This window comes from Poecilia mexicana, unplaced genomic scaffold, assembly GCF_051168715.1.
Source record: "Poecilia mexicana isolate PSO_F unplaced genomic scaffold, ASM5116871v1 scaffold_20, whole genome shotgun sequence".
Classification (NCBI taxonomy): domain Eukaryota; kingdom Metazoa; phylum Chordata; class Actinopteri; order Cyprinodontiformes; family Poeciliidae; genus Poecilia; species Poecilia mexicana.
In genome coordinates, this window is record NW_028263389.1 from 19,724,295 (window position 1) to 19,751,457 (window position 27,163).

Sequence of the window (27,163 nt, forward strand, 5' to 3'; positions counted from 1 at the left end):
AGGAAACACACATCAGTGTTCTGACACAAAGATCAGACCTCTGATCTCTCTTCCCAGCTCAGCTCTGAGCCGCATCGCCTCAGACCGTCTCTCCTAAATCTCTACGGTGCCCGAACGTTAATTCAGAAAATAATTGAGAAAGAGCCGACTTCCATGAACCTGGCCTCATCTGACACGGTGAGGTGGTTAGCCTTTTCCTCAACCTCCTCAGTCTATTATAGTCGATACTATCGCACTATCCACCTCTTTGTCTGGCGGGAAACTTCTAAAGGAGAACAATCTCCCAAGTGAACAAAAAGGATTATAGGAGATTACTAAAGCACTCTTCAATCTCCAGCTCTAGGAATCTTGGTTTTTTGGCTCATCTAATACAGTCTTCATGCGAGTACAGTTGGAGTTTGAGGGGAAAATGTTGGATGAAAGCAGCAGCTGAATTTAAGAAGTCATGAGAGCATTCTCCTCCTTTACAGGTACAATAAAGACATTTTTATACAGTTATTATATAAATACAAAGCCAGGAGAAGTGAGAGTCTCTGAAGATTTATTCCTCTGTTTTGGCTTTTACATCACACTTAAATGTTTAAAATAGAATAGAATATTGATCTCCAATAATAAATCATTTACTAGTTAAGCTAGGTGTTAAATATTAATAATACAAATATAATAAGCGATGAAATTGGTGAAATACATACATATACCTAAGAGTGACGCAAGTATTTCAAATGACTGAATATAAATAAAATAATAAGCTTGCACATGCAATTATGTCCATCTATAAATAATCTATAAATGACTGCAGAGAAAATTTGATCCGAGTTAGGATTAAATGAACTACAAACTGCACTTTTTCAAAAGAATATTTAATGTACAATGTGCAGAAATAAGGTTCAGTTGCCTATTCAAAGTGAAATACCATAGAAAAAAGAAACCATTAAAAAAAGGAAACAAGGATGTACACCAAATAAAAAGACACTTTTTCCCTCACTGTCCAAAGTTAAATCAACCAAACTTCTCTTTTAGATTTGTTAAAATTACTACAATTATTTTAATTTGCTAATGAGAAAAAGTAAATGTCAGATATTTATTTATTAGTATCTAAAGAAATCAGTTTATTTATTTAATCACTTTATTTATATACTTTATCAGTGAGACAAACTACTTAGAAAAAGGTCGATTTTTTACAGTAAAATCCACATCAAGATGGACGACCGGACCGTCCATCCCTCTCTGTTCATCAAAGTGCAAATGTAGTCTGGAATCACTTTATAAACAATTTCAATTAAATCAACCAAATACTCTAAATAATCTTAGTTCTCAAACATTGCATTTAATTCAGTTTATTCAAATTTGTTTAAAAGGTTTTCTATCCCTGGATTGCATCAAGTCCTTGACTTGTGCCATTTATTGTTCCTGGACACGAGACAGTATATAATCGATTGCATCGTGTCATTGACTTTAGAGAGATCTTTAATATTAAAGCATGTGGTGACAGTGGGGAGGAAAAACTCCCATCACACAGGAAGAAACCTGAAGAAGAACCAGAACCTGGCTACATGTCAGCAACCGTCTGCCACGTCTGAGAGGGGGTTAGAGAAGACAGCAGATACTCAAAAAACAGAATAACTGATGGTGGGACTTTCTATGTTAATGGAAAGTAAAATGCTAATAACAGGAGACGGAGAAGGTTTAGTTGTTTGCAGCTAAAACATCCAAGAAAGCATCACAGCCAAACAGAATGCAGGGACATTACTATGAGAAGTCTGTGGAAGAAAACCCAAAATGTTTGACATGTTGAAGGCAATTCTACCAAATACTGACTGACCAACACGTTTGGTCTGATCAGACGGTGAGGATAAAAGGTGTGTTGTTCTGTTGGGTTTATGCAAACTTATGGTTTCAACTGTGGATAATGTGCCATCCTAATACCTTTAAACCCTTTAAGCAATTCTAGAAAATAAAATAAATTCCTCCACAGTTATGTTAAAGACGCATAGCTGGTTACTGTAAACACTTAAAGTTTTGCTACTGCTATCAAGAGAGGTACAGTTAGTTTCTGGGTTTAAAGGACAATTCAGTTTTCAAATCAAGCCAGGTTGATTAGGATTACTTTTATTCTTTTTATAATTTGAAAGTGCTGATGTGATTAAAATTTTAAAACAAAATAAACCTGTAATGGGTAAAATATATTTTAGTAGTAATAAGTCTTGGAAGGAACTGCTTGGACTACATCACCAATGATTGGCGTCGGGAAAGATTTTCCTTGATTTAACCAGAGCAAACGCTTAATCCACTAAGTGCAGAAACATCCTGATCTGTGTCAGCTCCTTCAATAAACTCAAACACTCACAAATCCCAGATCAGCAGTCAAATTAGCCTATTTAGGATTGAAAGGGGACTCTGGGCTTCGGTAATGTAGAGAGTCTTTGCATGCGCGCGTGTGTGTGATGGAGTACAGATGTGAAGCGCGGTTAAGGGGTATTCGAGCGTGAGTCTTGAGAGGAACAGCCTTGATGTCTCGGCGGGTAAGTGACAGATGCACAGTGGTGAAGGGGAAGACAGGAGTTATGGCCAAACTATAAAAAGGATGAATGCAGCACCACGTCTCAGATGTGCTTTCAGCTGAGATATAGAAAGTGCTTTACCAAATTCCGCTGGCTTGCAGTTTTGAGATTTGCAAACCATGTAATCAAGTAAATCCTCTGCAGTGAATGTTGTTGAACACAGTTTGAATGTCACTAATCTTGCTACAACAGCCCAGTTATATTTGCAAATACAATATTTCCTCTGGACTGGTTTGCATTCGTTGGTCGTCACTAATTCTCTGCTCTCCTTGTGCGTCGCGATGAGCCTCAACATGTACTGCAGGCGGCAAGTTTATGGATCTTCATCCAAAATGATGATTTTTAACCGTTTTTCAAAACTACCCTGATTGAATATGCAAAAAAAACAAACTTTTACCAAGTATTGGTCTAGTTTCTTGAGCAAATATCTTAGTGCATTTGAAATAAGGCAACTTGAAAGTAACTTAAGCAAGAAATGGGAGTTTGTTTTAAGTCAGCAAATCCCTAATATTATTGACAGATTACTTCACCTGAACATGAAAAAATGCCTTTTTGAAAGTGAAACAATTTCCAGAGGAACTAGCAACTTTTCATCAATATTAAGGAACTAATGACTTATAACAAGCTCCTATATGATGCTGAAAATGTACATATAAGTCAGTTTAGTCTTATTTCAAGTGTACTAAGATATTTACACTAAAAACTGGACCAAATACTGAGTAATATTTGGTGTTTTTTCCAAAACTGAAGCACCAAATGAAGTAAACAATCCAATGATGATTCCTAATGAAAACAAACAGCAATCCCTCCAATGCCAGCCAATAGAATGTCAAGTAGCATTGCACGTTTTTATTCCACCATCCCAAACTGTGTTGTCTTCTGCATATTATAGATATGCTCAACAGAATGAAAAAAATACAAATAAAGAAATTAACAAATTTTATGTGAATAATTTGGTGTTACTTTCCACAGAGAAATCAAATTGTGAATAGGTTGGAGATGGCTGTATGACAAAACAATTCAACTTATGTTTTATCACACCTCAGATTCATTTATTTTTTAATTCAGGGTTTTCTCCATACATGCATTTGGTGTAAGAGTTTGTTGCTTTTTGAGCAATGGCCACATCCTGTGTGGGACCGCCTTCCCAGTCCAGGGTTTACACATGAGTCTTGCTTTTGTTCTGGGGTTGAAATCCACACTTTGCTCATCTCTGAAACAAAAATCTGTTCCTGATTATGGATTATCATACTCCCATTAAGCTTTTGGAAAATAAAAGGCGGATCGGCTTGGTTCTCTTCCTGACATGTTGACTGATGATGTCACACAAGGAATGTTTATTTGGGACGTTTCCTTAAAGCATATCTAAAAATGTTTGTTTTTTCATACACTGTAAGTTAACGTGTGGTTTCAAATGTAGTTCAGGCAGCCAAACAGAGAAACTGGAAGCTGAAACTGTTCATTAGCACTGACTGAAGGAGTTGAGTTCCCTGCTCGGCTGTCACCTCTGCCTCGCCCACTTTTCTCTTCCCCAGTCGGGTTTTTGGGAGTCTTTCTCGAATGCAAATCAGCATGTGCAAACCAACGTTCAGGACCGCTGCCTTCGCTCGCACCACATCCTGCCTACCAGCATGACTGATTGGACCCGAGTCACAGTACCGGGCTCTAATCAGGCGCCAACAATCAGCTGCACCTGCTGCAGAGAAGTGCAGCTAATCTGTCCGTCAGGGTGGCTGTGGTTTCATGTGAGCAGCTTGCTGTCATGGCTCCCGGTGTTTTATGTTGACTCGCTGGTGATTACAAGTCACCAGTTTGGCCAGTTATAGTGACTGGTTTTTGTTTTTATTTTTCTGTGAATTTAGCTGCAGCCGTTTGAAGCGCAGTGCTGACACTGTATTTGTGCAAATCGGTGTGTTTCCTCACTGAGCTTTTTTTAGGTGTTGGGACACTGGATTTATGTTGGGACTGCAGAAAAGACCAAATCCTGTTCAGTCCCCTGTTCTAATGCAGATGATGATGTTTGGTCAAGCTGCAAGGCTGACTCTCCCTGAAGTAGTTTAATATCATCTAGCACTTTACATGTTTATTCATTAGAAGAGGAGAGAGAAAGGTTTAAAATTGCACAAGCGTTTTGTCGATAGTGGGTCCCTTTTAGGACAAATTTCCTCTTTTTGAACAGGTGAGGCCTTCCTTTTCATATAAAAAAGTACTTGTATTTTCATAACTATGTACATTTGATCAAATAAAAGTTCTTACTCAGAAGTAGATGTCTGTGTAAATAAGTGAACCATGTTACCAAGAAGAGATGACAAGAACAAAATATGTAGTCTGGAGAAAGAAGATGGAAAACAATTAACCTAAACTCAGGAATAAAAAGTGTGAGTAATTTTTCAGACACATTGTTGAATCTGTTATGAAGAATCACAGCAGTTTGAAAGCAAAAGTCCCGGGTTTGATTCCCGGCCAGGGGTCTTCCTGAGTGGACTCTTCATCTCCTCCCTGTGGGTGTGTATATATGAATCAATAGAGCGCCTTAAATATTGTGAATGCTTTCTGCAGTGAACAGAGGCCAGCGTAAATTGTTTTTTTAAAAGTCCACAGCCGTATATGTTCTGACAGTCTCAAGTCAAAGGACTATACTTTCCCCTCTTGGCTCCTCAATAATTTCCAATACAAGCATCACTGGCTACACGCCAGCTGAAGGTCTGTGCCATCTTCACTTAGGTCCATAACAAATTCAATCGTATCCCAAGTTTCCGCCTGTTTCTGCATTTTAGATGAAACCATCACAGTCCTGTCAGTTGTGATTCCATCATGGCTTCGGTTCTTTTTCTTGTAGGGATGAGAAAATGCCTCCGTGTGATTTCAGCCGTAATTATAAAGAAGTATGAACTCATTTCTTCTCACCCTTTAGCACATCTGTAAGTGACTTTGAGATGTCAACCGTCTAAAAGAATTAGCCTTTGATTTAGCAAATAGGCCCGTTTGACTGTTACACAATTAATGTCTGCTAATCAAACTGAGGCAAAAATTATTATTAGCTCAATGCATTCTGAAAACATATTTTTTATTTCAACCAATACATAATGGGCATATCATATAATGTCACAATTTACCACTGCTACACAAAATTGTGAACAAAAATACCATTTTGGTCCAATTTCTTTCAAAGTTTGTCTTTGTTTATTTTCTGAAGTGAGCAGCCTTCTGAAAACACTGACTGAATGTGGAACCTTTTTATTCCGTGGGCTCTAATTTGCAGCAAGTGTGAGAAAATATATTCAGTATATGTAGTGTTTTAAAATGGCATTGAGAAAGTTCCCTTACAATATATTGTCATTTCACAGCATCCAGGAGGGAAAGTGTGAATGAATATCTGGGTGCAGACAGGTGCTTTGTGCTTTAAATGAACATGAAAGCGTTGCAACCTTGACTGCAGCTGGTTCCTGGCATGCAATGGGAACAAAACAAATAAAAAAAAAAACACCTTGAGCTGCTGATAGTGCAGCATTAATCCCAACACTGTGCATAATGTCAGCATGCAGCAGGAGGAAAGAAAAAAATATTGTTTTTATTGATGCTTGCTGCCTCAGACATATATGGGTTCAATTCCTTCAACAAAAAACAAACACCCAGTGTTTGCACTGTAAATGCATGCATCCGTACGGACAGCTAAGTCAACAGCCTTGACAGTCAACCTGGAGACACTGTATGCAAAGCAAAGTGTACATGAGGCAAGGCGTAATAAACAGTACGCCTTGCCTGGGACACGCAGAGGAAAGAATGGCTCTACAGGGACAGACTCCGTCCACACACACAAAATCAATTCTGATTAAACAGTTCAACGTTACTGCCAGGGATTAAGCTGTTTTCTATGTTAATTTCATTTATAGTGTGACCATAACAGGTGTGGGTTGTGTAAGCAGAGATTCCACATTTCCACTGGGAAGAAAAGCTTTACAGTTGATAACTTCAGGGAGTTTCACACTATAGTCCATCTGCCTTGTGCAATAATAATGTTGGATGACATGATGCCAGAAAATATGCTGCAGCATCACCTTATCATGCAGCTTAAACTGTAAGCAAACAAAACCTGCCACAGATTTTTAGGACACGTTGGAAAAACTCCATGACGACGCAGTGACCCAACAATAACATGGATTATTCTCACAGCATCCAGAGCTGTCTGGACTTTCAAGATTCCTTCATTCCTTCAACAAACCACATGCTTGAAACTGAAACTGACTGTATTCATAAATGAAGAAAGTGACGTCATGAAAAAAACTAACACATCTTGTCCAGATGATGAAGAACATTAAGTTTAACATCCTTGACCCCAACACACATGGACTACTCAGAGCAAAGTAAAAACAAAACGCACTTCAACCAAATTCCACCTCGTAAGAAGCCTGGACTCATTTTGCTCTTGATTGTGAGAAGCAGCATGTTTTGGTACATATGTCAAGACAGATGTGTTGAATTTGAATTTCCAGCTACTCTGAGTTACAAGCCTAAACAGCTGAAAGGCTCACATATGTAAACTGAAGAATGAATCAGAGTTACAGTAGCATCTGCATTGGCTCTTAGCTGCAATAGCTTAACTTCATTAAGCAGCTGCAAGCCATTACGGATATTAAAGCCATATTTAGTGAGCATTTCCAGAGCTGTAATAAACGTTCATGATTGCTTTGGAGATAACTTCATCTCTATTTGTGACATCTTCCCAGGTTGAAGAGATCTCTGCCGTTTCATGCAGTTTGTCAGCAGTCAGACACGTCTGCTTCTGCTTCTCCAGTCATTCTGGGATCTGAGGGGATGTTATCACACCAGCCAGGGCAGGAGAAACAAAACTGAGTGAAAGTGGTCACTTTGACTCCTGCTGAGGATTTGGGTCAAGTCCGAGGAAATCCCTTATGTCTTTCTTCAGCGCCATGTGTGTGTGCCAAATGCCATGATTACCTTCTGTGCTTAAATAATCTTCAGTCACTTCTATGTCAGGATGCCAGCCTTTGCTCAGAGGGGAATACGCTGCATGTGTGAGCGCTCATATAACGCCCCCCGAATAGTCTGTGAATTTCCCATGAAGGTGTCTTTGCAGGTTAAGCATAATGGACGCCGAGTACAGGAGGATGTGAGGACGTGTAAGCATGATAATGCACCGTGAGACATCTGCAGAAGTGGCTTCACCTCTCCGGCGGGGGGCTGGAACGTGGCGCTGCGCCAGCACAACCGCTTTAATACCCGAGCCGAGCGTGTAAAGCATCAAACCAAAGTGCAGCTCGCCGCATGCGTGCGTCCTCCGCTGACCAACAGGAGTCCGGCTGCTAATTTTAGAGACAAGGCCGGTGTGCCGGTGACAAAAAAAGGCAGCAGCCTACTTGTATAAATTAATATGTGTGGGTGGAGTAGTGCTGTGTGGAGAGAGCAACTGGCTGAGGCCTTCCATCACGTCCCCATCCTCTGCACGCCCCACGCCCAATTAGAAGTCAGACAAGCTGCAGCGTCAGCTCAGGCAAAGTGAGGCATCGGATTCATCCAGAAGGGCTCAGTTTATGGGCAAACGGAGGGAAAAACTGCACATATCATCCTTTTATCTCCATAAAGAATGATTAAAAAACATCAGGTTACAACTCGGCTTGATAAATTCTTATTGAAGTTATTGCAATAACTTCAAGGACAATATTAATATTGTTGTTTTGAGACCATTTTCAAGTAATATAATAGTCCAAGTACACCTGAACGTTTAACACTGGAACTGGAGGGGCTTTTCAATCTCCAAAATAAATGAAAAAAACAACAAATAAAATGAATTATAAAGTGTCTGTAAACAAAAACGGGGCTAAATGAGACCAAAACACCCGAGTGAAGTAAATTATGCAAATGGATATTATTGAGCTCATTTTAATTTATCATATGATTAATTGATTAATTGATTTATTGCCGATTGCGACAGTCTCCAACCAACCAACCATCCATCCATCCATCCATCCATATCTTTGCAAGTTTTATATTGTAGAAATATGTTACATAAAGTTACAAAAAAGTTGAATTAATAACTTAGTATTAAGTCAAAAAGGCAAAAACTTGATGGAATCAGCTGGGCTTCCTCAGAAACAAACTTTTTAAACTGATTTGAATAATGAAGTGAACTAAATGTACCGTTTGAAATGTTTGTGTGATTGAATTGAAAAGTGCCTCAAGAGGACAGAAAGTATGGGATGTTAAAGTGAACAATGTGGTGAAGTGTGTGAAAACATTGGGTTTCCACTGCAATAACAAAACACAGGATGTGGTTTCATTAATTCCCAATCGTCTTTCTTTTCCTCACGGTAAAGTCAAAACGTACAGCTGTTCATTTGTATTATTCATTCAGCATGAAAATTCCCGTTTCACATGGGCGGTGTGGTCTCTCCGGAGGTGGCAGTGTGTCCCAGACGGCAATGAATCAACTCATACAGGAGAGCAGCGCAAACTTTAGATGCAAGAGCAGCGCCAGGACAAATGACCGGGTAAGGTTCAGAGATAAGAAATAAAAAAGACCTATACACGCTGAAAATGTTGCATTTTTTACATCATATAAAAGTTATATGTGTTGTACCTTAGAAGGCTTATTCATGTTTAATAGATTATAGAAGACGCCTCTCAAACAAAGGATGAACTTTAAAAGACTGAGCACCGCTGAGCAGGAAACAATGGCTTTCTGGAGAGAGTTCTGCAAATGTCTGCTTGGTCCCAGGAGAACTTACTTATGGTCCACAGTGAGGTTCGCGTGCTGCACAACATGACTCAGCCATAACTGTAGCTTTAACTTTTATGATGTCAGATGTGGTGAAAATAGCACCGGAACGTCCACAGCAAAGATTTCTTACACTTTAAGAGATAAACAACAATAGTTGAACAATACCCTGCAAGAGCATTTTTACCCAACAATCACTGGGTTACATTAAGACAGCAATCTATGTTGTATTTTACTACAACTTTAGATGATAGAACAACAAAATGTGCAGTGGACCTGTGAGGGGATCAAGAGTCACCTTCCATCAACTTCAATTACCTTCAGGCCTCCTCTAAAAACGACTAGAACTGCCTATTTTAAGTTAAAACATTAATATACACAATGTCCATGTTAGAAACCGTAATGGCACCAAGGAATCTAATATCTGCAGTTTTCCTTATTTCTGCTCCTGCATTTAATCAACTAGATTGTCTGATTTGCAAATGCTAACCAGTAGCATGTCAAGTGGCTTCTTTTGAATATTTTATATATAATCTACTGAAAAATCTCTGAAAAGTGACAACAGTGAAATTTTCCAGATTTTTAGATAGCAAACTAATAATGATCTCATCTGCATATTCGTCCACCTGAGCTATGAATGTAACACAGCCTCTTAGCTGCTCATTGGATTTTATTCTGAAGCATCAGAGTAACAGGAGCTGAACAAAAAATCTGCTTGTCAAGTCAGAAAGATCTTTGAAAGTCACCTGTTCCTTTTGTCAATGTCCCAGTAAAAACATTCAGGTTTGTAGTTGCCAAAATGTAAAGAAGTTCAAGGAGTGATAATACTTTTGAACATTGTTTTTAGTGCTTCTATGCAAATAGGCGTTTACTGCAACATTTTATCCCCAGCAAGCAGGAATACGGCACCTGTTTTGGGATCCACGGAGAAATATGGCTGTCCTTGTAAAATACTGTAGACTATCCTGGCGCTGTTTCCGTAGGTTGGGTCGTCAGCATCTGTCGCTGTGACTTGCAACACGGACGTACCTAAAAATAGAAGAAAAGAGAAGCAGAAGTGATTTCCTGCTTTCTTTGTAAAAAGGTTTTCGAATGGCAGCGTAGGGACACTCTGTATAATTGTGCGTTGGTTTGAAATCTCCTAGCAACCACTTCTAGAACATTAAGATCCCAGAAGATTTAAGGTCACATGGCTGGAAACAGAAGAACAGTTTAAATACTAGTCAGACTTTAAACAAAGTCACCCTGTGTAATGTAAGGAAACAAGGAGCTGATTTAGCATGTTTCAACCCTGGTTAACATTTGGCTGGAAAAATCCTCTGAGGTTCTTTGATGCCTGCAGTGAGTCTGTGGTGGAGATACAAGATGCAAAGAAAAAAATATACTAAATAGTCGGAGCTTATGAATAATCATCAAGAAAGAAAAACAGATTTTTCAATATCTGTGTAACAAATGTAATGGGAACATTTTAAAAAAATCATTTTGTACTGGGCATGACCTCCATCACATGCAAGTTGTTGAGAATGTTTTTAACAGCCTTTTCCAAATGAGAAAATATTATGAATGCAATTGCTTTAATGAATTAAAAAAGCACCATAAAACAAAGACAAGTGATTAAAAAGCTGAACTAATGCTGACCTTTTACTTAGCAGCTCATTGTAAAAGCAATTGAGGTTCAATTTTACACACCAAGTGTTGCTCACATGGCATTACAGGCTTCATTGACCCCTTTTAATCACATGATGAGTGCGCTGTAATTGCACAACTGGCTTATTTGATGCACTGCTGTATTTATATATGGAAGCACGACGGTGCGATCTGACGTAAGCAGAATGATGCATCCTGCAGCTGCCTGGACTCTCGCCTTGCTTTCCTGAGCTTCTTAGGAAATCACACAGTGAAACTCCTCTGAGTCCTACCAGATGTGATTTTTTCCCTTTTTTCAGTTACCCGGTGGAGCAGAGTGCAATGTCAGCCACCATAAATCATAAACAGTGCACAGCATGCCGGTTAGCTGTGAATGCAAGCAGCCATGCAGGGCTGGTTTTAGTGGAAACCATCAACTCCTTTATTGCTTTGCAATCTAAATATGTTCTAAATGAATAAAAGTTAGAATCCAATATTTAACACAGACAGCTTTACTCCTGTTTTTATGAATTCATCTTTAATGAACAGTATCTATGCAGGTTGCATAAGATAACAGTGCATTCATTAGATATTCACACTTACACTTAAAGCTGCAGTGTACAACTTTTATAGACAATGTTTTTACAAATTTGTTGAAACTGTTGCTATGTTTGTAAAAAAGTAAAAATCATGCTCCTCAGCTTTCTACATGTAGCTCTACTGACATCTACAGAAATACACAATGAGAAACAACCAATCAGAGCCAGGAGGTGGGTCTTAGCGCTGTTAATTACTCCTGTGTATGCGCTACTCACACCATCCTTCCCCTTACTCTCTGCTACGTTACAGCTAGTTAGCATGATCACCGATGACAGTGGATAAATGGTTTTCCTGGAACAGTAAGTCGTTTCTCTGCCATCAGTACAGGTGCAGCGTGTACATGAGGTTGATTGCCAGCGCCAAGACCTTCCTCCTGGCTCTGACTGGCCGTTTCTGACCGGGAGCGGTGCATTTCTTCAGACCACAGGGAGGAGGTAGATGAGCTTGATTTTTTTGACAGGTTACTTGTGAAGCATTGCTTATAAATGTTACATACTGCAGGTTTAAATGGAAATGTTAAATCAGCCATAGCACTTTATATTTACAGTCAACAAGATGATGATAATAAAAGGTTTGTAGTCATTAAACTCAATGTTCTGTGTGCCTGTTTTTATAAACTATTATTCAAAAATAAAGCTAAATAACAACCTTGGTGCATCATAATGAAAAACAATCAACTTTTCACCTCATTAAAACATCCTTTTACAGTCTCTGGGTGAGACACAAAGCAAAAGCCAACAAACATGTTTTTGTTCTTTTCAATAGAAGCACGCTCAGCCCAAAGAGGAAAATCAGTGTTTATGTGAATAAAATGAATGTAGTATTTTCTGTGCTTATTTTTAGTTGCGGCGAATTAAATAGGCCTTCATTTGGGAATTTTCAGAACATTTTCCAACAACATCATTATCAGTGACTCATCGTGAGGAGCCTGTTTACTCTCTGCTTTGGAGTTTAGATTGGATGGGATTAAAAATGGAAGCGTTTGTAGTTGCAGGTTTTACTCTGAGCAGCGTCAAGTGTAAGGAAACAGAAACACACAATGTTGTAGAATCTTAGAGTGTTTTCAGAGATAAAGATGCCAACAAACTGTGTCTCATGTTGACACGTAAATTGGCTAGAACATGAGGAAATAAACCTTATTTTATAATAAAGATAAATCCAAGTCCTGCTGGGTGTTTTAAGTATGTGTAAGACTTTCCATGTCATTGTATTTTGTGCCTCATGTGTTTGTCTTTTTCTCTCTGGATGCAGAGATCTAAGTCCATGACTACACCCAGATTTCAGGCCTGATCAGGAGTTTCTGGCAGTGATGGCTGAAGCTGCAAGTTGACTATTGATCTTTAATCTTTTTGTACAAAAAATGTCAGTTTTTGGGTCTTTTTCAGCTGGAGAAAGCACATTCACACATTGACTTGTTCAATGATCTACTCAGCCCTTGAACTGTAATATTGCAAAGCAAAAGTAAATAATGTGGTCAATAGCAGGTTTTAAAGCCAAACTGCTGTAAAAATCAGAATGATCTTTTCTTAATTTCTTTCAAAAATGTATTTTAAATGTCTATTTAATTCGGCACATTTTTACATCCACTTATCACACCTACTGACAAACATCAATTTATCCACTTCTTCAGCACTTACTGAAGTCAGCAGTCGCACCGAGATGCATAATGGCCTTTTAAGAGATCAAAGCTGGGCTCTGAAAACGGATCGCGGGTTCTTATCATCCTTCTGCAACCAGAATCAAGGCATTAAGCTTGAATTTTTTTTAAATCTGCTGCACTGACATGAACTCCCAGTGAGATGTTATTTGAGACTTTATAGGTCAAAACTAGGTGTCATTTTGATAAGATAAAATGTGTATTTACAAAGGAAACAGCTGTTCTTTTGGAGAGATCTGCCTTCAGTTATTTTTCCATTTATATTTCATAACTGAAATATAAACAGACAAGTCCTATTTTGGGTTTTACGATGAGTGCCAGCATGGAAACACTTCTAAATCTTTTAACTTACTTCAGATGAATGTATTGTGATACTAAAGACACCTTAAAGATTTCTGGTGGTCGGGCTCAGCGGAGAGTTTATGAGTCGTTAATATGTCCTGTCAACATCCTGTATCGTTAGATTTGTGCCTTCTCCAACACACCTAATTCAAATTCAATTTACCCCCTCAGTATGTCACTGAGGTCTGCAGAGGCTTACTAGTTAATCACTCATTAAGTTCACTTTTGTTGAACCAGGAAATCACCTAAACATGCAGGACAGTTGCCCTTGGACACCACTGCTCTAGTCAAGAGGATCTTCAACAACTTCCACTTTAGAAAAAACATTCAAATATTACCAAGCTGACAGATATCCAAAGTGGGGCTCAGACCCAACTAGATTATGTTTAATATGTTTTCTTTAAACACCATTAATATATAATGATTCTGTTTCCAACAAACTTCAAATATATGCTGAAAAAGTTAATGCTTGCAGCAAAAGAGTGCCAAATAACACGCAGCTGGTTAGGAAGAATATATTCATGTGTTTAGCCTAGCACTCCTTTAGCCGTGCTCAAGATCTTCCTTTGTGTTTTGAAGTTTTCATTCCCAGCCACAAGCTTAAATCCAACAAGTGCATCAACATTTCTGATTGAAATTCTTGACACAGATTATTCTTCCTCGATCTTATGATCCTTCAGTCGTTCTTCATCTTGTCACAGAAGCTAAATGCATCTTTAAACCACTGCTGGAAAACAACTACTGCTGACTTGATCCCCTTTAAACCAGCACTCACTACAATACTATGTCCCCAGTGAATATAGTAAAGATCATGCAGCTGAACTACCTGACATGTACCCAGCTAATCACTTAAGACGGGGGAAAAGGAACATCACAAGCAATTAGCTGCCACAGTCCAACACAGACCATTCCTACACTTAGGAGATTTAGTATTGACAAATGTGGAGGGGGGATTAGTGCTGTGGAGTGTGAGGACAGTTGATTGTTACAGCCGATTTGACGCTGAAGACACTCGGCTGAAGCCGATTTACTTTAATGACCATGGGCAAAAGTATAATGGGGGCGGGCAAAAAGGATAATTGCTTTACCCATCAGTGGGTAAAAATGACTTATTTCTTTGGGATGTCAGTGGTGATTGATTTTATCACATGCAACTGATGATTGAGTTTGTGCCAAAACCTTGGAATAGGTAAGGATGAAAACTGAGACGTTAACTTCTCAAGAAAACAGACATTCTGAAGTATTGACACCCACAACCTTAAACTTTAACATAGTTTGAAAGGGAATCCTGCAAAGTGAAACCAATCTGCAGCTATCGTTTGTCACACTTGCATGTTTTTCAGGGCGCAAAATGTTTGCATCAAAGAACCTGAATGCACAAACAGGTAATTGTCCTCTGAACATCACCTGCCATCAAGTGTTTCTTACATGACGGAGGAGAAATTTTACCTCTCTTGTCTTTGCAGAATTGTTTCATTTCAGCCATATTGGATGGTTTTGAAGCAGACACGTCTTTTTTAAGGTAACGCCAGTTGAGTCGTCGGTGTCACCTTCACACGGACGTCACATCTGTGTTTTAACACCCTTCACTTTTCCCGGTGACAGGATTAAACACCCTCACGTTTTATGCATTTAGTTAAAAACTTTATGGTATTACATTTGTGCCACTGTTCTGAGCGTGCTGTGAGACTGCTGTGACTGCATGCGTCTATGTGAACAAAGAATTTGGGAAGTTAGCATTTAAATCTCACACAAGCTCTCCCAGTATGTGTTCACACCAAGTGGCTGAAATTACAAAACCAAACTGTTGAGTTTAAGAAAAACTCAACAGACTATTTAACCTTGCACTCTACATAGTTTATTTTTCTCACAGGACTTTTCTGTCAAGCAAACGTTTGAGTCACGCACAGACATCTTCACAGTCGGTTGTGGCTATTGCTAACTAGCAGCTAATAAACCCTTGTTAGCTAGATACATAGTTTTAATTGGCTGGATGACATTCTTCTCCGCCTCTGTTGTTTCCAACTCATACAACTCTACATGCATTCCTTACTAAAAAGCCAGGCACTACTGAAATATACAATTTTGTGGTTTTCTTTTGTAGATTTATGTTGTGATACAAGTTTTACATTTCATTCATAGCGGTCTTAAAAAGTCTTAAATTTGAGTTAGTAAAACCTGCAGAAATCCTGATTTAAATCAGTCTTGATTCAACAGGTCTAAGAATATGCAGTCCTTGGTGTTGCTTGACTTCTTAATTAAATAAACTTTAATTAATTCACCTGATGGTGAATTTATCCATTCTAGTTATCAGCTATTAAAATCAGTTTAATAATCTGAACTGTGACCAAAAAACCCCAAAACTGAATAAATATTTAAGTGGTCTAACTATTGTTTTCCAGCACTGTACTTGTAAATTTGTAGTTCCGACATCATCATGTATGTAATAAAGCAGAGGCGGTATAAATACTTTTGCACAGCACTGAGTTTAAGCCACTTTGCTTTCCATTCAATCTAGAGGTCAGGATAGAAAAATTAAACTCCTTCACAGTTGGTTAAAAATGTATGATTCTCTCCCCTGGTAGCAGCCAACACATTTATCCCTAAACCAACACCTAAATATTTATCACCTGCGATTATGAAACATTTATTTGACATGCTTTAGTCAGAAACCTACACAGTAACAAGCAGAGCTCTGTGTGCATCAGGCCTGGCCTGCTCATGAATATTCATGACAGCAACCATCGAGATATTGACCGTATATAAAGAGGGCTCTGACAGACCTGTCGAGCTCTGCATGTTTAATCGGATTCCTGCATCTCCTCCGACCCAGATGAAGCCGTTCATTCTCTGATATATTTCTGTGGGTGATTTTATACAGGACAGAAATAAACGGGATGCTTCCACCTCACTGTCAGTTCCACAAACCTGCTTCTTTATGTTGCATTTGAAGCAAAATCACTCTGACAGCAGTTTGGCTGCAGTTTGGGCCAGCAACAAATCATTTTAAAGTATTAGAGCGTCATATTTTAAAGCTGTTGTGCCGTGAGGCAAAATCCACTGGACTGAGAAAAAAAAACAAAAAAAAGCAGCAGCTTTTGTTCACCCGAGCTATAAAAGGAAGCAGAAAAAAAAAGAAATAAAACATGGATGTTTGGCCACATGATGCTAGGGCATGAGAAGAGTGGCTGTCTCAGCGAAGGAGGTTGGAGGCTTTACATTCCTCCGTAGTGTGGGGGTAACTCTGCAGTGGTGATGGTGGAGGCACTATTGAGTGCTCATAAAGACCTGCCCACCCAAGAGAGAGAGAGAGAGATGAAAAAGAGGACTCGGGCTTAGAAAAGATCAAACATACTGGAGAAGATTGTCAAACCAGAATGCAGCACAGGGTAAATGTTTGATTGCACTTTTTCACATTAATACCGTCTTTTCCACTGGGGCATTTTACTCTGAGTAGTTTTAAATTATACACAAGGGTGAAGCCAAAGGTCCTCCCTTGATATTTTCCCTTTTTACTGCAGAGCACAAACGTAATGATGGCATGAGTGTTACATAAAAAGTGGCAAATAAAACCACTCAAGTTCATTTCTAACTGTCTTTTCCATTCTCTCTCTCTGACTTATGGCAATTGACAAGAGAGGACAATCATGTAGAGCTCCAGGTTATTAAGCTGCACTACTCACCCACTTCAGACATCTCGGGCACCGTAGCTACAAAGGGTCCATCTGGAAACTGAGGTGCGTTGTCGTTGATGTCTTGGACTTTGATGATGAATTCCGACATCGGTTCCAGGGCCTCCTGCGTGTTGCGGTCCAAGGCTTGAGCATGCAGGACATAATGTCCTTTCCTCTCTCGATCCAGGCTCTTGGTGGCATGAATATCACCCGTCACCTCGTCGATGATGAATATAGACCCGGCTCCCTCTCCACTCAGAATGTATCGGACGGATCCATCGCCTTTATCTGAGTTTGAGTGAAGCTGCATGGAAAGCAGACAAAGAAAGGGTGTAAGAATGTGGAGGACAAGATGTTCCTAAAACATTTAAATGCTTTTATTTTTTTAAATCAACTGAAATGTTGCGATGGAAAATACAGCAGCTTGTAAAAGTCTTCACACGCCTTTCACTTTTTAATGAGACAACTACAAACATCCATGTTTTTTAGTAGGTTTTTAAACACAGACCAACAAAATGTAGAGCATAATAGTAGAGCACAAAAAAAAGTCACATGGGTTTCAAATCTTTCATAAATAAAATGTAAACAGTATATCATGCGTTTGCATTCGACGCTCCCGACTCGATACCTTGTAGAATCGGGTTTCGCAGTAATTACAGAAGAACTTTTCATGCTGATGTCTCTACCAGCTTTGCACACAGCAAACCTTGAATTTATCTCCTTTCTTTCAAATCTCAGTCATATTCTATAGAAACCATTTATTCACACAGGTCTATAAGTTGTATGCCTGATTCCCAGTGGATTTATGTCTGCATACTGAAAGGACCAACTAACAAGAGTTGGGTGTTTCGAACCAGGCGTGATGGAGCATGTAAAACAAGAGGAACTCTGGGTAAAGAAACACTTAGCTACACCATTACATTATAACTCTGGCTGTATGTTTGGGTTGTTGTTCAGCTGGAAGGTAAACCTTTACCCCAGACAGCAGTTTTTTTGCAGCCTGTACAGGTTTTCCATCCATCTTTCTATTGTTAGTTAATGGATCTAAAAGAGCTCTAAACATTCAAGAAGTATAAACATTTTTGCAATGGACATTTAAAGCTACTTAGAATACAAAACATTTATCATTTTATTCATCACTTAGAAAAATTGGGAGAGCCATGGGCATTTTCCTCCTCAGGACAGAAACTAATGAAGAGAAAAAGGCTATGAGTTGCATCTCAATAAGCTGTACTTTATGTAGAGGCTCTGAACTCCGTAGAGTAGTAGGCTTTACAGGATTAATTCACTGCATGGTGGTCTCTGGCCCACATTCCTCCCCTTTAAAAATCGGTCAGACATCAAACTCAGGCATCACATTATTCAATATACCTCTCTCAGGCGCTACTATACCCAAGCATCCCTGTAGAACCGCATCTTTAGAGATTAAAGGTTTGAAGGAAATCCTTACAAGTGTTCCCTTTTTTCTCTAACCAGAACCCACAGGAATAAAGCAGAAGCTAAACCATTGGTTCAGCCATAATTGATACCAAGAGGATTAAGACTTTTATGCCAAAAGCTCAGCAGGGAAGCAGTTTTACATTTTTCCAGTGAAGCTGAATTTCAAAATAAAGGTGGCATGCTAATACTATTAAATATAAGAAGTATTTTATTAACTGAGTGAAACGTTGCAGCAAAAAAATCACTGTCAATCAAACAACCTTTGGAATAATATATGAGTTAGAGTCTATTGGTAAAATAAACAACCCACTGAAAGCTAGCTACAAATGCTAAATACCTGACAATCATCAGCTCCTGTGTTTTAATGGTACTTAGCAAAAACAGTGGGGTAGAAAACATGCATAAACAATCAAACTCCTGAAATTATTATAATTTATGTTATGCTATAGTTTGAGATGTGTCTTTTAGCAGTAATAAAAGTTGCACTGATTTTCTTTTTAATTGTACATTTTTGTTAAAAAAAAACTTACATTTTAACACTGTAATTCCATGAAGTCCGTGTATTTCTCTCCTGTAACTGGGTCATCCATAATGGTTACACAAACCCATTAGGGTAGCAAAAAAATAAACTCACTTAAAAGTTCAAGAGCACCTAAAAGCTCCACATGCACAGAGAAAATCTGAAACTAAATCTAGATCTTGTTGATCTTCAGGTGATTGTGCTAACTGTCTAACCACTGTGCAGCCCTGCTGAGCGAGTGATTATTGTAAATTAGGAGCAGTTAGACTAATTCCCTGAAATGCATAATGAAGCTGAACGGCTCTAAAAAAAGACATTCTGCATCAGACAAGATTTTGTACAATGTTTTTGTTTTATATAACCAGAAGACCAACTGTGCAAATTAGCTACGTGGTATTTGTTGTTATTTAATACTTAATTTAATTAAATAAATACTATTGAAATTGAACATGTGGTTGGTTTTATGACATTAGAGGATCTAAAATGGCTGGAAAACTGTAACAAATGGAGACACAAAGTTTGAACGTCTTTCATTTATTATGTCTCATAATTTCATTCTGATAGTTTCTTGATCTTTTTAAATTTGTTTCTGTAATCAGTGCACTGTTCAAATTGGGACAATATTTTAGAGCCCAGGATAGAGCGAAGGACAAGACAGTCTACTTTCACAGTAATCTAAATATAGAGGCTATCTATCATTATGGGGTACTGGTCCAGTGTGACAGTCTTAAAGAGACCACCCTGTTATAATGAAGCTTTGTGCAGGAGCTTTTCTCCGCTCTCATTGTTTCATGTTTAGCATTTCCTTAGCTTGACCTCCATCTGCTACTGTGGCTGTTAGTTTTACGACTACAAATATGGCTGCATAATGTAAGGAAATTACATAATGAAGATATATTTGGAAATAATTGTGATGGCCATAAATTCAAAATTTCCCCACTGCTTCTGTGTCCCATATACTTTCCTTTTCAGCCATGTCTGTAATCTATGTCCGGTTGGGAAATCTACTGCTGTGAAGCTCTATTTAACATTCCCATGATTACAGTGGAAAGAAAAATGTGACCTCATTGCAGCTGTAGTATCTTACTCAGCAATTACTCCATTTCAAGCAATCCTTTGCAATATTAATATTACAAGCGTACAGAGATGTTGATATAGTTGCACCATACGGCGAGGCTCTAACACAACAGCTTGACTCTTGCTACAGGTGACCCATTATGCTTCTTTGAAGAAGTACGTTTACACTCACACATGAAAATGGCTGCAATTATACAACCGTACATCTTTAAAAAGCAGAAGTGGAGCCTCCTACACAACCAACAAGATTGAAGTAGATAGTTTCTGAATCGTAAGTCAACAACAAAACGCACGTCTTTTCCAGCAGCCATTGTACAATGAAGAGCAGCAGTAAAACTGATCATGGTAGTATTTTTTCATTGTTGTTGTAAGATTTTTTTTCTGTACTTGTGGGCTTTATTGAACATTGAAAAGGCAGACTATGGGGAAGACAGAGGAGGAGTAGACATGCACCAACAGCCTGAGACCGGGAGCTGAACCCAGGAGTTTGATTCATTTTGTCCATTTCAAACAAAGAATGCAAATGTTCAGCCATGAGGTCCGGTCCAACAGGCTTAGCTTAGCATCAGCATTAAATACAAGTTCATAACAGTTGAAATATATTAGCTAACACTCCAAATAGTCAAAATAGTCCTAATCAGACACTAATACTGTGATGACGTTATATTTACGATATATTGCGCAGCCAGAATGGATGGATGGATGGATGGATGGAAATATATATATTTGCAAATATATGTATGTTGTACATAAAACATAATGTTTTTATGTACATTAAGCAGAATTATGAAATAGTAAAAAATTTGGAGAAAAAAGGAAATACAAATATTTCCTTTTATTTTTCATACTTATCCAGACCTGTAAACCTTAACATGTTATGCTTTTCCATAAATCCCCAAACTGCATGGAAACACTGATAACTTCCTCTGCAGATCCACGTCATGAACGTTTCTCCTGGCTGATGAGTAAATATTAAAAAAACGCATTAAAGTGCATCTAGGTGGATGTTTAATAACAGACTAAACTCAATATCTATTTCAATGCACAGACAGTGGGTACTTAACATATCGAAAGGTCTGAGGGCCACTTCCAATCAAAACCTGAACTACTAAATGAATTTCCAATTAGAGAGCTGCTGTGTATTCTGGGCCTGACTCCTGATGAGCCGGCTGTCCTTCCCGTTGTAAATATCCAGCCTGTAATTAGATAAGGAGTCATAGATCCCGATGAATCAGGTATTTAATTAGAGGCTAGATATAACTAATAAGAAACACAACTTACAGAGTGCAAGGGAAAATGAATTGGACATTGTTTGCATACAGCAGCAGTGAGGGAGAGCCCCATTACCCTGTTGCTTTGTTGGTGGACTGCAGCCTGTGAATGCCTACTGCCTACTCTCTTTTGATTTATTGTCACTTTCGCAGAAAAATTCATGTTCCACCGCTGGCTTGAGTTGGATAATCAATTCCCAACTCTAAATTTATGATTTCAGGTCAAAGAATTAGAGTTATTACTTAACAACAATCCAAATCCATACCTGCTAAAAGCATATATCCACTTCAGCTCAGCAGCCTCCACTCCACCTCATAAATGTAATTTTGCCTTCAGACAGACTGCTAATTTAGCTATTGACTTCCTTTGCAAGAGTCAATAAATCATGAACCGCAAAATTCGAACCAATGATGTATTCACAGGCTATTGCCTTCCCAAATCTATTGGTGATAAAAGAGTCAACAGGTTGCATGCTATTACATAAATGTTACAGGCTTAATGTAAGGCAGTGCAGGCATTGTGATGCATCTGTGTGTGGCTTTGTTTACACTAGGAAAAACTGGATTAGACTCAAATATGTCAGTTTGTGCCATTATACCAAGAGCTTATTTAAAAAGATGAATAAATCACTTTTACAGGAGTCCAAGCAATTTATAGACAAATTCCATCAGGAACAGAGTTTAGAGGAATTTTTCCAATCAACTTTTTTTAATTTACAAAGACTTTGCATAACAACACACTGTTTAATTCAGAAATGCAAAGAATACAAATCAACATAAACCTTAAAGCATTGCTAAAAAGCAAATCTAATCACTCACCAGTAGCAGAAGTACAATTGATGTATTTTGGGGAATCTCCGTTTTTATGTACATTAAGCAGAATTATGAAATAGTAAAAATTTTGGAGAAAAAACTAGCCGAAGCTAGTAATCTTTTCAGCATTTTTGTTGACAAATTCTCTCAGTCTTTGTTTCTCCTTTCACAGCAAATAAATCCTTGTGTTTCAACAATAGCTGAGAGGATTCAGAAATTGTCCAATTTACTCAGAAAGCTCTTGTAAAACTTAAACCCAAAGGAAGCAGCATGCTATTATGAAAGACCAGCGCCGTTTATGACACCGTCAGCATGAAACACCTAATGCCTGCTGAAACTGTTCATCATACCGAGTGATCTGAGTTTAATAGTTCTTCAAAATTAATTACTGCATCAAAAAAGTTATCAAAATCTGTGTTAAAGTTCTGTTTTTGGTTTTTATTGTTTTGTTTTTGTTTTACTTTTCATCACACAATCTGGCTGAAGTGTTCTGGAGAAACTTGATCTAAATAAGTTAAGTTTTTCTGTTACTGAGTAAAATTAAGAGGCTGTAAAAATGTGAAGAAAACACAAACATTTATGTTCCAGTTTAACTTTATATCACTAATTGTTGAAGCATATTATCGCAATGTCTAAATATAATAATTACATATGTATATTTTTTTTACTAAATACACTTCCTTTTTAGTGAGTCAAAGGAGTATATCATTCCCACTCTGCAGCTATGTTAAAAAAATGAGCATTAGTTGCTAGTTTTAAATAAATCAATTTCTAATATGAAGCTACAACAGTATGGATTAGACTAAAACAGTCTAACTTGTACAGTTTTAAGTATTTGTTAGGACAAAAATATATTTTTTTCTCTTATCTATTTGAGAAAAAAAAAAAAAACTGTAACTGGATCCAAAGACAGATGCACATGTGCTGGAGTTGGAATGTGTTTGTTTCTGCATGTAGTTGGAGAATCCAGAGCAAAATTAAAGTATAAAGTTTGTGCAAAAAATGAGCAAATTGCATTGCGTTGTAAATATACCACTGAATTTTTCTCAGAGCGTTTCTATTTGATTGTTCACAATGTTACACAAACAATACATTTTATCCTAGTTTACATTGCTCTGCATTTACAGCACACACATCAGCCTGGGTGCATGGTGACTGTGTGAGTCTAAAAATGATATTTTTAAAATCAAATGTTAGGTCCTAGAAACATTTCCTGATTTTATTGCTTTTAGAGAAGGATTTTATAAGTGGTGAAAATAAACAAATGTTATTTTAAGCAATAGTTTTACTACCCAATCTGAAGTAAAAAATAATGCAAATGTAATTCTAGGGATTCCTACGGCAAGGAGAAGCATTTCTGAAGGAGTCGGCAGAAGAACTGGAGAGGAGTCAATTTAACCTGGATGCTGTTCCCTCATTTGCACTGCAGGGATCTGGATGCAAAATGAAAACACAGTTGGTTTTCCACGTATGAGTACATTAACATTTCAGATTCTTTGTGTGTGTGCATGCAAGTTTTGTGATTCAAGTCTGCAATCTTTTGATGGAAATAACACCCGTCTTTAAATATAGCCTGAGGATTTCTTATTTTCACAACAGCGTCCATTTAGTTCACACCACATTCGGTACACAGAGATTTGTTAAAACCCTTAAAGTAAACCATTTATTGCAGCAAAAATAATCTCACTAAAAACATTTTTAAAAACTGCATGTTTAATCTGAGCGCCATGTGGAGAAAATCCCACCGTAAGACATGATTGTCTTCAACAAGATCCCCAGTGCCAATTAGTCACTCAAGCCATTTCTAGAAAATAAACATAAATTAAACATTAATTGTTAGTTGTATATTAAACAGTCGCCTGCAAACAGCTGAAGTTCATAACGGCTTATTTTAATATTTCAAACATCAGATATACCTTAATGTGCATTGATGCACACAGAGGAAACCATCTTAGCAATACTGCAGAAGCTAACATCTGCAGACTTTTTTGGGTAGTATTGAAGTGCAATAAAATATTTTTAATGTAAAATGGCTGCTTCTAAAAGATAGATTATTGGGGGATAATCACATTACAGCAGGTATTAATAATAAATATATTTCACATTCCTGCTTTAACAATAAAACACATCTGAACAGCTGCAGAAAAATGTCCATTTATCTTCACACAGCGCCACCACAATGTTTTATTTAATCAAAGTTCATTTTAGCCACACAGAAAATTTCCTGGTAGAAAGCTTTACCCCAGTTAGAGTCAGTTTTTTAAGCTACACAGCTGAACTGATGTAAGTTTAACATACATCAGGACTAAGTGCAGGACAGTGGAAAAGATGGGGAGTAAAAAAACAAAACTAAGATAATGACGTTATGCTGTAAATAATACATGAGAATTTCTGAGAATCATATTCATGCTGGTGAGAGCAGAGGCATCGCAGCTTTATAATGAACTTGATATATAACCTCTGCCACCATGTTGTGCTGTCATATCTACACAAAGACTTTGAGAAATCCATTTCATCTACAGGGCATCAAAACAAGGGATTGTGTTTATCTCCAGGTCTCTATGGGCGACTTTATTAAAGACTAGTGGGATAGGTGACTGGTATGAGGCTGGCAGCTGGCAGGTGGAAATGCATTTCTGTGGAGATAAAAGTAATCAGCAGAGTCTGAGGTTCCAAGGCCACATGACAGAAAAAGAGCACTCCAAGCTCAAAGCAGCAGGCCCAAAAGTTTTCATCTTCGCCTCTCTCCCTCTCTCACAGTGAAGATTCAGCAAAGTCTTTGCCAACAACTAGACTTACATTGTTTGTGTTCACAAGCTAATCGGTACTTGCAACCAAACGGCTTACTGCCAGTGCCACTTGTCAGGTGCCTAAGTCAATTACAGAAAGGCAACAGATTTGAGGGAGAAATCAAACCCGACAGAAATCTGTGCGAATAATGTTACTTCTGCAAGGCAAAGCGGTAATTCTGCTCATTTTGATAATGAAACTTAAGCTGGCTCTTGTGATTACAGCTGCACAGCCAATCAGTGGATGTCACATCTCATCACAACCGAGAGGTCAAAATGAAAAAAATACAATTTCAGAGAGGAAGAATTAGAGTAATCTTTAATGGCTGAATTGATTATTGCTGCTTAATATTGATTCTAAACAAATCTAAACATATATTACAGGGTTTTGTTCAATCTTTTAAATATTTGTCATCTGCATTAATCACATCTTTTATTGTTAAAAATAATAGGTCTATGGGCTACATAAAAATATTCATTAGATATTTTGCACAAAATTATTCTTAGATTATCAGATTTTATTCTGTCAGTTCTGCATTTTTTAATCTCCTTTCAGGATGAGTTTAATCAACTCTAAATTCAGATTAACTGCTGCTGGCCACGCCCCCAGCTCAACATTTACACTCTCATGTGAAAATGGATGCAAACCCATGTGCAGCTATGCAATCATACATCTTTGAAAAGCAAAAGTAGAGCCGCCTGCACAACCAACAAGAAAGCAGACTTTAATAACTTTTCCAGCAGCCATTGAACAATACAATGGAGCTCAGTTTGCGTGGCCAGGTGACGGGCAGGGGGCCTGAATTAATCACATGTTGATGATCCAGGTGTTTACTTGAAGATAGTGACTTTCTGGACGAAACCAATAAAAGCGCGTGAATAGTCAAAAAAATAAAAAAATGGTATATTAAGCTGAACAAGCTGAATTCAAACACAAAGTTTATCATTTTAAAACATGCCAAACTAAAATATAAAGCACAGGGTGGATTCTGCATAACCGCAAATGGTATATTTTGCGAAAGAAGAAAAGTCAACGTAGTTTTATCTTTTTTTTCTCCATTTCTGCTCTGGCGAGTTGTTCCTGTTTTACGTGTGCATGTTCACCATGCTGCTTAGCTGCTGCTGCCTTTACGTAGCAATGCCTCTCTCCATGCATGTGGACTTTTAGTTATAATCTAGGGCTGGTATTATTGGAAAAGTGCAGAGATGAGAAACATGCATGTCATGCTTCCTGTGTGGGTTCTCGCTCAAAAAGCACCAACACTAAAGCACATTTAGTCTTATGCAGCACATTTAGACATAAATATGTAAATGTCCTCACACTTTGAAGGGTTTGGGTAATCCCCTCAAAGAACTCTTAGACACAAGAGCCACAGCAGAGCCGGTCGGTGCTGGTATTTTCCTTTAAATCCTTAATTCAGAAACGTAACGACTGTCTGATAAAGGCTATCTCTATTTTATTGCATCTGAATACCAATAAATCAAATTCTAGTAATTGCTTGCCCTGTTAAGTGCAGTATTGTATATTAGATGTTACATAAGGCCAGGTTGGATGTGTTGAATGTTTTTATTCTTCTTTCTGGAATCTCTTTGTATGATCTGAAACATTCCCATACGAGGCAGCAGAAGAATGCATCTTTATTAGATTTCCACCTGACTGTAAAAGTTTAAGAAAAGTGATGACACACTCGGTGTAAAGAGCCAGATATGAATTCTGCCAACAGAATAATCACTGAGTCATTCAGTCTTTTCATCACTATACGTTGAAATGGATTCCATTACAAAGAACCATCAATACCTCCATCTTCCTACCAGTAAATAAAAAAAAAGCACCATTTGTTATGAACATCCTCAGAAGGAAAAAAAATAAAAAGTGTGCAGCCGGTGGGGGCGGCGTCTACCAACAACCCTATTCGACAATAAAACATAACGGATAAAATTCTCTGTTTATGCACAAAGAGAGCTGGCTGCACATTTCCAGCATTTAATCTTACTTCAGACATAAGCACCATGCCAATTATGCTATTCCTGCCAATTTGTCTGCTGAACAAATATAA

General features: G+C 38.0%; 1 protein-coding gene across 1 annotated transcript in view; it reads right to left on the reverse strand.

Moving 5' to 3' along the window:
* The window catches only part of LOC106919159 (cadherin-18-like), a 130,254-nt gene that overhangs the window by 61,606 nt on the left and 41,485 nt on the right, over nt 1–27,163 (reverse strand). The window contains exons 3-4 of the mRNA XM_088001312.1: nt 17,206–17,500; nt 10,207–10,326 (exon numbers count right to left, since the gene is read on the reverse strand). Coding sequence (XP_087857438.1) covers nt 10,207–10,326; nt 17,206–17,500 — 415 coding nt within the window. The remainder of the gene's footprint in view (nt 1–10,206; nt 10,327–17,205; nt 17,501–27,163) is intronic.